This window comes from Pseudophryne corroboree, chromosome 5 (genome assembly GCF_028390025.1).
Source record: "Pseudophryne corroboree isolate aPseCor3 chromosome 5, aPseCor3.hap2, whole genome shotgun sequence".
In the NCBI taxonomy this organism is placed as follows: Eukaryota; Metazoa; Chordata; class Amphibia; order Anura; family Myobatrachidae; genus Pseudophryne; species Pseudophryne corroboree.
The window spans coordinates 526,490,615-526,505,123 of NC_086448.1; the positions used below are offsets into that span (position 1 = coordinate 526,490,615).

The 14,509-nt window shown below is 40.7% G+C and overlaps 1 protein-coding gene across 1 annotated transcript in view; it reads right to left on the reverse strand.

Annotated features, from left to right (window-relative positions):
• The window catches only part of LOC134929627 (uncharacterized), a 147,263-nt gene extending 139,924 nt beyond the window's left edge, over window positions 1-7,339 (reverse strand). The window contains exons 1-2 of the mRNA XM_063925211.1: window positions 7,258-7,339; window positions 6,316-6,491 (exon numbers count right to left, since the gene is read on the reverse strand). Of these exons, the coding sequence (XP_063781281.1) occupies window positions 6,316-6,491; window positions 7,258-7,339 (258 nt within the window). The remainder of the gene's footprint in view (window positions 1-6,315; window positions 6,492-7,257) is intronic.
• Between the last annotated feature and the right edge of the window lie 7,170 nt (window positions 7,340-14,509).

The window sequence follows — 14,509 nt, forward strand, 5'->3', positions numbered from 1 at the left end:
TCTGAAGCCCTGGGGAAGCGGCGGCCATGCAAAAGAGCTTAAAGGCCGCCGCCCTCAGGTGAAGACCCTGTGCAATAAAACTTATTTTTTAAGACTGTGTGGTGTTTTTATTTTAATATTTTATTTACAGGTGGGCAACAGGTGCCAGCAGGCCATTTATGTCCGGGCATGCTGGCACTTGTGGTTCTCAAAGTGCCAGCATGCTGGGGCAGGCTTGCTGGGACCTGTAGGCCACCTGTAAAGAACAATATTACTATTCTTTACAGGCGGACTACAGGTGCCAGCGGGCCCATTATGTCCGGGCATGCTGGCACTTGTGGTTCTCCAAGTGCCAGCATGCTGGGGCAGGCTTGCTGGGCTCTGTAGGCCACCTGTAAAGAACAATTTTAACAATGAACCCCGCACCCACCGCCACCAGGGGTGCGGGGCATAGCACCGGGCTATCAGCCCAGTGCTGGTTATTGCTCGGGAGGGGTACCCCATGTTTATTTTTGGGGGTCCCCACTTCCGAGGAATTCCAGCCCTGGGCTGACTAGCTTGGGGGGGTAGATTAATGCTATGGCAGGGGGACCCCATACCGAGTGTCTCCCCTGCTATGGCAATACCCCCCCGCCCCCCTGGCTGGTTCTGCCTGGTGCTGGTTTTATGAATAAAGGGGGAGGGCTATGCTTTTTTTTTTTCTTCCCCTCTATGGGGGGGGGGGGGATGGTAGCTGCTTGTGCCTCCCCAGCCACTGACCTCACCGCACGCTACTGATGGATGGATAGTATACTTGACGACACAGAGGTAGGTAGAGCAGTGGCCTACTGTACCGTACTGCTATATAGTATATACTGGTGGTCAGCAAACTGTGCAAAACTGAAATGCACCACAGGTATGGATGGATAGTATACTTGACGACACAGAGGTAGGTAGAGCAGTGGCCTACTGTACCGTACAGCTATATATTATATACTGATGGTCAGCAAACTGTGCAAAACTGAAATGCACCACAGGTATGGATGGATAGTATACTTGCCGACACAGAGGTAGGTAGAGCAGTGGCCTACTGTTCCGTACTGCTATATAGTATATACTGGTGGTCAGCAAACTGTGCAAAACTGAAATGCACCACAAGTATGGATGGATAGTATACTTGACGACACAGAGGTAGGTAGAGCAGTGGCCTACTGTACCGTACTGCTATATATTATATACTGGTGGACAGCAAACTGTGCAAAACTGAAATGCACCACAGGTATGGATGGATAGTATACTTGACGACACAGAGGTAGGTAGAGCAGTGGCCTACTGTACCGTACTGCTATATATTATTTACTGGTGGTCAGCAAACTGTGCAAAACTGAAATGCACCACAGGTATGGATGGATAGTATACTTGACGACACAGAGGTAGGTAGAGCAGTGGCCTACTGTACCGTACTGCTATATATTATAGACTGGTGGACAGCAAACTGTGCAAAACTGAAATGCACCACAGGTATGGATGGATAGTATACTTGACGACACAGAGGTAGGTAGAGCAGTGGCCTACTGTACCGTACTGCTATATAGTATATACTGGTGGTCAGCAAACTGTGCAAAACTGAAATGCACCACAGGTATGGATGGATAGTATACTTGACGACACAGAGGTAGGTAGAGCAGTGGCCTACTGTACCGTACTGCTATATAGTATATACTGGTGGTCAGCAAACTGTGCAAAACTGAAATGCACCACAGGTATGGATGGATAGTATACTTGACGACACAGAGGTAGGTAGAGCAGTGGCCTACTGTACCGTACTGCTATATAGTATATACTGGTGGTCAGCAAACTGTGCAAAACTGAAATGCACCACAGGTATGGATGGATAGTATACTTGACGACACAGAGGTAGGTAGAGCAGTGGCCTACTGTACCGTACAGCTATATATTATATACTGATGGTCAGCAAACTGTGCAAAACTGAAATGCACCACAGGTATGGATGGATAGTATACTTGCCGACACAGAGGTAGGTAGAGCAGTGGCCTACTGTTCCGTACTGCTATATAGTATATACTGGTGGTCAGCAAACTGTGCAAAACTGAAATGCACCACAAGTATGGATGGATAGTATACTTGACGACACAGAGGTAGGTAGAGCAGTGGCCTACTGTACCGTACTGCTATATATTATATACTGGTGGACAGCAAACTGTGCAAAACTGAAATGCACCACAGGTATGGATGGATAGTATACTTGACGACACAGAGGTAGGTAGAGCAGTGGCCTACTGTACCGTACTGCTATATATTATTTACTGGTGGTCAGCAAACTGTGCAAAACTGAAATGCACCACAGGTATGGATGGATAGTATACTTGACGACACAGAGGTAGGTAGAGCAGTGGCCTACTGTACCGTACTGCTATATATTATAGACTGGTGGACAGCAAACTGTGCAAAACTGAAATGCACCACAGGTATGGATGGATAGTATACTTGACGACACAGAGGTAGGTAGAGCAGTGGCCTACTGTACCGTACTGCTATATAGTATATACTGGTGGTCAGCAAACTGTGCAAAACTGAAATGCACCACAGGTATGGATGGATAGTATACTTGACGACACAGAGGTAGGTAGAGCAGTGGCCTACTGTACCGTACTGCTATATAGTATATACTGGTGGTCAGCAAACTGTGCAAAACTGAAATGCACCACAGGTATGGATGGATAGTATACTTGACGACACAGAGGTAGGTAGAGCAGTGGCCTACTGTACCGTACTGCTATATAGTATATACTGGTGGTCAGCAAACTGTGCAAAACTGAAATGCACCACAGGTATGGATGGATAGTATACTTGACGACACAGAGGTAGGTAGAGCAGTGGCCTACTGTACCGTACTGCTATATAGTATATACTGGTGGTCAGCAAACTGTGCAAAACTGAAATGCACCACAGGTATGGATGGATAGTATACTTGACGACACAGAGGTAGGTAGAGCAGTGGCCTACTGTACCGTACTGCTATATATTATATACTGATGGTCAGCAAACTGTGCAAAACTGAAATGCACCACAGGTATGGATGGATAGTATACTTGACGACACAGAGGTAGTAGAGCAGTGGCCTTCTGTACCATACTGCTATATAGTATATACTGGTGGTCAGCAAACTGTGCAAAACTGAAATGCACCACAGTATGGATGGATAGTATACTTGATGACACAGAGGTAGGTAGAGCAGTGGCCTACTGTACCGTACTGCTATATAGTATATACTGGTGGTCAGCAAACTGTGCAAAACTGAAATGCACCACAGGTATGGATGGATAGTATACTTGACGACACAGAGGTAGGTAGAGCAGTTGACTAATGTACCGTACTGCTATATATATAGTTATACTGGTGGTCAGCAAAATTCTGCACTGTCCTCCTACTATATACTACAATGCAGCACAGATATGGAGCGTTTTTCAGGCAGAGAACGTACAATACTGGTGGTCACTGGTCACTGGTCAGCAAAACTCTGCACTGTCCTCCTACTATATAATACTGCTGGTCCCCAGTTCCCACAATAAAGCAATTAGCACACTGAGCACAGATATTTGCAGCACACTGAGCACAGATATGGAGCGTTTTTCAGGCAGAGAACGTAGATATTTGCTCTTGCAGCACACTGGGCACAGATATTTGCAGCACACTGTGACTGAGCACATATATTTGCAGCACACTTTGCAATCCACTGAACATAGAAACTGAGAGGACGCCAGCCACGTCCTCTCACGATCATCTCCAATGCACGAGTGAAAAATGGCGGCAATGCGCGGCTCCTTATATAGAATACGAATCTCGCGAGAATCCGACCGCGGGATGATGACGTTCGGGTGCGCTCGGGTTAACCGAGCAAGGCGGGAGTATCCGAGTTGCTCGGACCCGTGAAAAAAAAGGTGAAGTTCGGGCAGGTTCGGATCCCGAGGATCCGAACCCGCTCATCACTACTGCAAAGTAAGAATGTTTTCAAAATTGAAGTGTTAAAAGTTTGTTTTTATCAATTAATAAAACCAATATTTGGTGTAACCACCCTTAGCCTTCAAAACAGCATCAATTCTTCTAGGGAGGTTGTTCCAAACATCTTGGAGAACTAACCACAGATCTTCTTTGGATGTACTGTAGGCTTGCTTAAATCCTTCTGTCTGATTGGTATGCCTGTGTAAAGTCTATAGTTTGATCTCGCCAAAAAGGAATGAAAACTGGGTCTTTCACTGCTTGTAATATGTTTCTGTGAGTGATAGTGCATGAGTCTCTCTCTGTGGTACCTGCCCCTCACCGAGTCTTCTGAATACCACCAAATAGAGTAAGTTACTCCACAGCACCCTTTGCTCCAAATTACTGCTCTGTGTCCTCTTAAAATGGCCACTGTCCAACTGCCAACTGTCCCTGAAGAAGGCTGTAACTGCCACAGCCTAGCCATCTCTCTCTCCCTGTGGTTCATACACATCTTGCTGACTGGTCAGTGTCCCTGTACAAGATGCAGCACAGTTAACCCTTTGCTGCAAGTTTAATAGTGTCCAGCCAGGGATGCATTTAGCAGGGAAAGGGCACAAACGTCACATTACAGTTCATGGTAGCTCTAAAGGGGTGACACACAGCAACCCCAAACATACAGCCAATGTCATGTAAAACCATTTTCAGCGTAAAGAAGAATAAGGGGTCCTGGAAGTGATGATATGACCCCCACAGAGCCCTGATCTCAACATTGAGTCTGCCTGGGATTACATGAAGAGACAGAATGATTTGAGCAAGCCTAAATCCATAGAAGATCTGTAGTTAGTTCTCCTAGATGTTTGGAACAATCTCTCTGCTGAGTTCCTTCAAAAACTGTGCAAGTTATTGAAGAACTTGCACAAAACCTAGAAGAATTGATGCTGTTTTGAAGGCAAATGATTTAGATTTCTCTTCTGTTCTTTCACTTTGCATTTTGTTAATTGAAAAAAAAACTATTAACACTTCTAGTTTTGAATGCATTCTTACTTTGCAGCATTTTTCCCACACCTGCCTAAAACTTTTGCACAGTACTCTATAAGGGTAAAAATCGAAAATGACTAACATAACCACTGACTAAATTGTTCCATGGGTTGTTCATACTCCCACAGCAATGCCAGTTAAAGCAGCAATCTAGGTGGCACTATATTGGTTACAGTGAACAGGAAAAGCAATTTATGAAAATGTGAGTCACAGTGTGGAATTCTATTGCTCTGTAATGAGGAGCATTTGGGCTGTATCTTAAATTTGTTGAGAAAGAGTGTAAAAAAAGAGATGCCCAAAAGGAAATTTGCATTTTTTGGATCTCAAAAGGAAAGTATGATTTCCAACAAAACAACCAAATCTACTAAGGTACTTGATACAAGATCACAATTAGCATATTAGAAGATGATTTGGGATACTTGTTTAAAAACTGTCAAGTACTTTTTAGAAATGTAGGGTCTTTTGAAAATCAATTTTCTACTAAACTGTTTTTGTATTTTTACAAATGCCACTCAATGAAAATGGTCAGCATACACAGACCTCAAAGCAGCTTCACCTTTTCCATCACGTGTTCTCTCTGTTTAACACATAACATAGAGACATGTGTCTCACGTAGTTTCTAAATTCTAAAACATCAGCCTTAAAGAACATCAAAAACATCTGATTTGTGTTAATTTAATTTTTTTTCTTTTCCCGTAATATGTCCTGTTACCAATTAATATATTTTAAGTTAGAATGACCAGAGACCCAAACTTTAGATTATGGTTAAAAAAAAAAAACCACTGTATTTATTGGAGACAGTTATTAGCGAAAAACCTAGTGGACAAATATACAGTATTTCTAGCGAAAAAATATATACAGTATATCTAAGTATCAGACCTTCCGAACAATCATGCTAAATAAAAAAAAATTCTTGTTAAAAGGGCATATTCTAATTTCACTAAAACATGACTAAGAAATGAGTGAACATATATAAATTTATATTGCCAACTGAATCTCAACTCATTGTACTAGACTAATTTTCAATAATTTTGAGCATATTTATAACCTATAACGTAACATTTGTCATGGCTGATGATAGCAAAAAAAAAAAAAAAAAATCTTCAAATATTCTGACATGTTACGCAACATGTGTTGTTATGTCTACAAAGAACCACTGAGCTGGAATAAATCGCAAACATAAATGGTTTATTCTTATTAAGAATACTAGTGGTCAGTGGGCCATAATGTATGTGTTCAAGTCTGGCAAGCAAATCTGAAAAGTAATGGAAAGTAATGCTAACAATGAGATTATTGAAATATTTGTTTAACTCTGACCTGTTTCTGTGAAAGGCTGCCAAGTACGATTATGTCATCCTGAGCATCCTTCTCAAACTCTTCAATATAGCAGGGAACAGCCTCATCTTTTGGTAGGAAGTCACCAGCACTGCTAAGCGCTTCAGCCTGGTCCGAAGTTAAAGTAACGGCAGAAAGTATCCCAGCCTTAGCTAGAACTAAGGAAAAAAGAATCATCCTACATTAACATTTCACACATTGATTTGTACTTAAAGGCATTAGGTAATTTTCCCTTGTGAACTTATAATATATTTCTTAAAATTCATTTAAATTTGGAAATATGAGCATAACTTCATCATGAACATAATACAATATATTCAATAGATGCAAATACATTTAACTTAAGTTAGAATTCTCTCTCCCCCTCTGTGCCCACCAATACTCCCCCCTCCCTCCCCAAAATATTTGCTTAATGCAGTATATAACTTCACAAATACATTACATTTAGTGGAGAGGGAGTACATACCTTTTCAATTAATTCTGCTATAAATTTTACTCACATAATGACATACCTATAATTCACCTAAAACTGACTGTCTATAACCATGTACAGGTTGAGTATCCCTTATCCAAAATGCTTGGGACCAGAAATATTTTGGATATCGGATTTTTCCGTATTTTGGAATAATTCCATACCATAATGAGATATCATTGCAATGGGACCCAAGTCTAAGCACAGAATGCATTTATGTTTCATATACACCTTATACACACAGCCTGAAGGTTATTTAATACAATATTTTTAATAACGTTGTGTATTAAACAAAGTTTGTGTACATTGAGCTATCAGAAAACAAAGGTTTCACTATCTCAGTTTCACTCAAAAAAATCCGTATTTCAGAATATTCCGTATTTCGGAATATTTGGATATGGGATACTCAACCTGTATAACCTTTTATAGAAATAACCCTAACTGTAACTTACATTCTTTTTTCAATATTAACAATTTTCCTCTCACAACTTTGTAGCAAGTGTTTGGAAGCTCAAGATGTCTGTCTGTTACCATCGCCATGAACTACTACTGTATCATCCACTATTTGCTCAATACCATCATCTCTTATGCAACTTACCCTTGGATATACCACTTCTGCAACCATTATCCCCTCTGAAACTTGTCCTGGAATTACCTTTTCCATAATACTGGACTAACTTGCCAACAAAGGGATAATCCACAAAAAGCATAGCCTTCCAGGTCCTCCACACAACGAGCAGATCTGAGTACTCAAATTTGTGGTACCAAGCACACAACACACATTTTTACTGCCCTATCCTGAACACAATATTGCTATGCCAATCTTTTTTGTGGCACTGGTTAAATAGTGGGTTACACTTTGAGTCAAAAAATTCCTCTTGTATGCATTCCCACCAGTGATATTTACTTATCTCCTAGGCATAGTTTTCTTTTAAATTGAAAATATGAGAGAGCATAGTCAGTTGCAAAGTAATAACTGGGTCACTATGGATATTTTCGTATTAACCGCGCTGACTTGACAATTATGTTTTGTTTTATGTTTTGTTTTTTTACGTTTAATCTTTATTATTAGCACATGTAAGCTTTTAACATACTGTAATTATCAGAACCAATATTTCACATACTTATTCTAAATAAAATATTAGTTTTTTGTCCGCAAAACTTTTTTTTTATAATTTTAATAAAGGTTATATTTTAGAAACAGAAACATTTTATTTATTTTGGTCTTTTTTTCTTTAAGTATGCCTCCACACATAGTATTTTTTCCATTTCTTTTTGTTTGCAAAACAGTTTGCTACTGCAACATATTAGTGTGGCTGTTTATTTATTAGAGACTAGTCTATGTAGATTATTTTTAAATGTAATAGATAAATACAGAACACACAGAACAAGATGCTAAAATTGTCATGTCACACCAGTTTTCCTATCGAGAGATTGTTAGAATGAAACCGCCAATAACTTTTTACCAGTCCCCATTATGTAACAGTGACTTCAGTTCACATTATGCCACAGTTTCTCTGTTTTATTTATGATACACAGTGCCCCATGTTCACATTATGTTACTTAGTGTCCCATGTTCATTTTATGCCACACAGTGCCTTCCTATTCACATTATGGCACAGTGCCATCAGTTCACATTGTGCCACACAGTGTCCCAATATTATGCTATACAGTGTCCCAATTCACATTATGCCACACAGTGACCCCATGTTGTCATGTTAACCTTTTGAAACTGTCGACCTTCTGAACCTGTTATCCTTAAGCACAAGTCTTCCTTTTACCTGTAGACCTTTTGGCACTGTCAACCTTTTGACCTTGTTGACTTTTTGCATGATGACTATTTGGGGTTGACCTATTGACTATCTATCTTTTCACTGTAGATCTATCAACTGGATTCCAGTTTAGCTCCCCTGCCATTGGAAGACACTATAATAGAATTACTAGTAACCTGATAAATAGTCAGGATAACTAAGCTACATACTAAATATGAGGAATGTGAGGCGGAACTCCAGGGATATAAGATGGAAATAACTAAAGTTAATTGTAAATGGATGGTCACAGATATTGCAGTGCAACGAACTATTGGCTAATGGAAATGTAAAACTCCAGTTTCCCAGTATACATTATACAATAAACTTCTACTGGAAGTCACAATGGATCCACAGCATGCAATTCATCAATTTAATATGAATAAAATATCAATATAAATCAATAACAATAGTAAACTGTATGGTATCCGGACAATAGAGCTACACTAAAAAGGTCTACAGTCAATAAGTCTACCACTAATGGTAGATATGCATTAGGTCGACAGAGTCAAAAGGTCAACATGTAAAATGTAGATAGTTCAACAGGGTCAAAAGGTCAACATGGTCTAAAGGTCGACATGACAATGGTCGACACACATATGGTAGACACAAGTAATTTTTCTTAATTTTTTTCAAGTTTTTCATCCTTTACCATCCACGTGGACTGCAAATGGGAATAGTAACCTGTGCCAAGCACAGCAAGGCACCTTATCCGAAGCATGGTGAGCAAAGTGAGCCATGCAAGGTGACACAGAACACTAATGGAGCTTGTTTGTGGCAGAAAAGTGGCAAAGGACCCCCCAAACAATGGTGTCTACTTTTTTGTGTCGACCATTTCCATGTCGACCTTTTGACCCTGTCGACCTTTCCTACTGTCTACCTATTCTATGTTGACCTTTGACCCTGTTGTCCTAATGCATGTCTACCATTAGTGGTAGACCTATAGACTGTAGACCTTTTTAGTGTAGATCTAATAATCCACAACCAACTGTATAAAAACATTGATATTTTGTTCTCCACAGTTTGGAATGTAAAAATAATTGTCATTAAGATATAATACTATATTAATGGCACACAGACACTATAGTAATGAAATGTGCATTGTTTAGATTAGACAATATAATAGAAATTATAAGATTACTGAATGGGCAGGGGTAGATAGTTATATGGAGCACGCCGCTATAGGAATTTCCTCTATTGCTTTTTTTATGAAAAGGGTGTGGGACAAATCTATGAGAAATAAAAGTCTGTTAGATTTAGGAAGATTCTTGCAAATGAACTATACAATACCCAATCATAAGTGCAATATACTTTATGGAAGTGATATACTGTATAGTATAAATCAATTGAAACACTGCAAAAGGAATCAAACACACATATTGTGTACCACAATATTGTAGTCATTAATGACATTTATGGATCGTAAAAACTAGACTTCTAAATTATTTGATACTGTATATGACATCTAGTTACATTACCTTATTGTAGTTGAATTAATCTCAGAATTCTATATTTAGAACTAGTAACAACCATTAATTATATCTGGGATTAACAGCATACAGTATATTCACATAATATATCTCAGATTAAAGAGAGCATACTTTCCATTTTGTATGATATTGAATACACACTCTCATAATACTTTTGAAATACTGTCCATAGTGTCATCATTTTTAACTATCTTTTCATTATTTTTCACATTTAGGCCAAATTAATTTAGCCCTGTTAATAGGGATGAACAAAGGGTGGTAGACTTCAGGCTTTATCACCTGAGGCCATTCAATTCCAGCTCCTTTTTCACCCGAACCCTTTTTAACTCCTGTTAACTTAATGTGTTAATGGGCGTTAACACATGTTAATGGGTGTTAACCACAGAATGTATGAAAAGTTCATGGATTCAAGCGTTAGCTAGATCACAGCACCACTGTTAACCCCCTAGTTATCGAAGATTACCTTGTGTCTGTTCAGACGCATACAAAAATCCCTGATAAGCACTGCCAGTGGGCTCACCTTGGGACTAATTGAATAGCACTGAGGGATCACTTAACCCACAGTAAATTATCACTGCTAATTGAATCTCCCCTCCCTAAGAGCAGGTGACTCACATACCATATGATGTATTCTTTATTTTATGGGTATGTGTAAAAGTAATATTTGAAATTAACCATCATAGCAAAATGTAATATTTAAGGTGTGCCCAGAAAATAGTCTTCTTTCTTGCTCTTAGTAAACGCCCATATTTCATATTTAATATTTTGATTATTTCTCTATTTGCAAGTGAATGTGATATTAGTTGTTACCATACACTGCAAATCACCACAATCACTTTCATCTTCATCCAGAAGTTGTATCAGATCATCATGAAGATTTTTTTCTTTTGGCTTCATAGGCACTAAAACAGAGGCAACATTTTCAAAACAATGTTACATGGCATGTCAAAGAAAAATATACACAATAATAATCTCATCTTTCAAACAAGAAAGTAGTCTTTCTTCACACAGGTAAGAAAGATGTAACGTGACATTTTTGCCAACTGTACTTACAATTAAAAGTCATTGTAAGGAAAATGTGAAAATAAGAAAAGAGGGTTTCTTTACATTCATAATGGAGTCACACAGAGCACAGTCATTATACTGCCAGTCAGCTAAATCCCTAGAGTGACATGATTAGACAACTAAATGAGTAAAAGGAAGGAGGATTTAAACACTGAAGAAGACAATACTGCATGATAATATTCTTAAACTAAACATGACATTTAAAGTAATCACAACAAAATGCAAGTAAAATTCTCAGGGAATCATAAGCTCTACGAACTATTTACAGCTTTAAAGAGGAGATGTATCAAGCCTTGGAGAAAAATATAATTGAGATTAATAAAGTAACAATACATTTTTAAAGTTTCTAACTCATTTTTCAAGCACAGTCTGTAAAATGACAGAAGCTGATTGGCTGGTAATTTATCTCTTTGCACTCAATCTCTTTCCAAGGCTTGATATAGCTCCTCCTAAAAAGGGCACTTTTATTCACTAATTACTATTAAGAACATATACATTAAGTATCTGGTTCATTAGACATACCATCTCTTCTGTTGTAACTGACCACTCAATTATTAGGATGTGTTTGCATGATATACATTGGGTAACTTGATACAAGTAGAGTAATTAAATAGATCACATAGGACATAGGAACTTCACTGACTGCCTTAACGGCAGCACTGTGTCTGTTATTAAATGTACTTTTTCATCAAGCTAGTGCTTATTACTACATGGGTAAAAAAGTTCTGGAAATATTTCAAATATGACGATATATCCAGTTTAGTGGAGTGCAATTCAACTTCTTATCTGTAAAATGAGAGTATAAAGTAATTCAGAGTAGGGGTCCAGCTATACATAATTTAAGGAACAAATTGAGATTGGCATGGGCCAGCATCCCTGTAGGAACCTGTGCTAAGCCCATGGTAGGATAAGAGCACAATGGGTGGTCCAGTGCACACCGAGACCACCCCTTAGATTCGCCTATGGGTGGAAGGGAGCGTCAGCCAGTGTCAGCCAGCGACGGCACCCCCAAGATACCGTAGGATCTGCGAGGGCTATGGCTATGCCCAGGGGCGGATTGGGATCCAAAACCAGCGGGGGAAATGTATGGAAGCAGCCTTAATAGGGGGTGGGGTCTGTCAAGTTGGAGGAATCACTGTGCAGAAGGTCTGTAAAGATGAAAGCAAGGAAAGTGCGTGTCGAAGGCGAGCTGCAAAATTTTATGGGTGTGGCTTCATGGGGGAGGGGCATGGCCACATAATAATGCCAATTCACATTACACCAAACAGTAGTGCTGCTTATCTTACCACCCACCCCCCAAACACTCACCAGGCCGCTGTCTCTTAACCCCCCCCAACCCCCCCCCCCCCCCCGCTCACCAGGAAGCTGCTGTCCAACCACAGTGAACTTACCAGCCGGCTCCTCAGTCAATACCCGGCAGGCACTCAGTGGTAGCACAGGCAATGTGAGGACTTGGGGAATGACAGCGCGGGAGCTAGTGAGGAGGCAGAGGACTTCAATGCACACCTTGTGCGGGCAGCACCGGAGACGCTATTGCACATGTCTGTACAGCGCCCGCGGGCATGCACAGTACAAAGAAACAGACAGTGCGGATGACAAGGCATCGCGGTGACTGCTTGCTAACGCTATCACCATGATGCTGAGGGAGAGATGGTGCATGCCGGTGCTAGCAGCACCGGTAAGGAGAATACCTCCCAGCCCTACTGGAGACCTTTGATGCTCCCGCCCTCCAGCTTTAATGAGCTTCGCTTGTGTGCAGCAGCCATGCGTGGGCGGGAGAACGGCCAATGAGGCGAGCAGGGGACCGGCTGGCCGGGATATGATCCGGGGTCCTGGCATCCCAATCTGCCCCTGGCTATGCCATTGTATACATTTCATAGGGGCAAGAGATTTTCTTCTTTGTTTACATTTTCTTGGCATATTGGCCACCATTTATTGCAATGATTGCTATACTGTGTATACTCTAAGTAGTTTAAAAAGTGATGTAGTTATGTGACCGGTCAGTAGACCGCTGGTCACAATACTGATGCCTGCATTCCACTCCCCCAATATCCCGACAGTCGACATGCTGACTAAAAGGGACTATTCCCACTCGTGGGTGTCCAGGTGTCCACGACACCCATAGAGTGGGAACATAAGCTGTGGTGAGTGCAGGGAGTCTACAATGGGCTTAGTTGCGCCCCCTCCTCCTGCCGGCACTGTAATCCCTGGGATCTCACCACCGGTATGGTGACTGGCGGGATCCCAAGCACCAGTCACCCATGCCCAACCCATTAAAAAATATTAGAAAATGTTATGTATTAAGTTTTTAACCTTTCATAACTAAACTTTTTTTTCTGTCTTAGGTACACCACTATTGCAAGCTAGTTTTATTCATTTAATTTTTAATGTTATCAAAATAGTTTTTATATTGAATGCCTCAAACAAAAGACCATGCTTTGTATGTTTCTTTGTTTTACTTACAAAATCTATACTTTTACCCAGAGGCATCACTTATCTCCTGGACACCCGGTGCGGCAGCAAGGAAAAAGGGGTGGGGTCTCACTTGAAGGAGTGGAGCTTCACAGGCCAGCACCCATTTTTGTCATTTTGTGGTCCGAAAAAGGGGCAGGGCTTTGCGGGAAGGGGAGGGGCTTTGATGGGGCGGGGCTTTGCGTCCCAGCTGATACCCGTTTTTCTTTTGTTACTGGTGGGGTTCGATCGAGAGGTGCGTGCTTCCTCCCTGGGGAGTGCTGTGCCTGCAGTGCTGGCTCCCACACAATGGCAGGAGCCGAGTGCTGCACATAATGTAACAGTGCAGCACTCGGCTCCTGCCACTGAGCAGGAGCAGGCATTTTGGTGTCATGCCTCGGCGGGCGACTCCAGGGAGCGGGACGCACCCCCCTTGTGATGCCACTGCTTTTTCCAGAAATAAGGGATTCAGTTCAACCTGGATATAATAGGACTGCTTCTATTAATTTAGGATACATGACAGAACAGACCTTATGCAGGTGTTATGCAACCCTGCTCAAAATTTTGTTAATTCCATATAATGAAACATAAAGAACATTCATCCTTGCAGACAAATCTCATTTTGCTTAGCTCTGGATTTCACAGAACCTACAGTACTCTGCGTAACTTTAGGGTATTATGTTACATTTTTTCATACAATTAATTAAAAATTAAAAATCTACCCCTTCACTGCTGAGAGTTTTCCGACATTAGCATTCGTCACAACAATAGCACTGATTTTTATACAGTGCCCACACAAATTATGCCTTGTTTCTTCCAAAGACATTGGGGGAGATTTGTCAAACCTTAGAGAGTGATGAAGTGCCAACCAATCAGCTCCTTCTTATTGT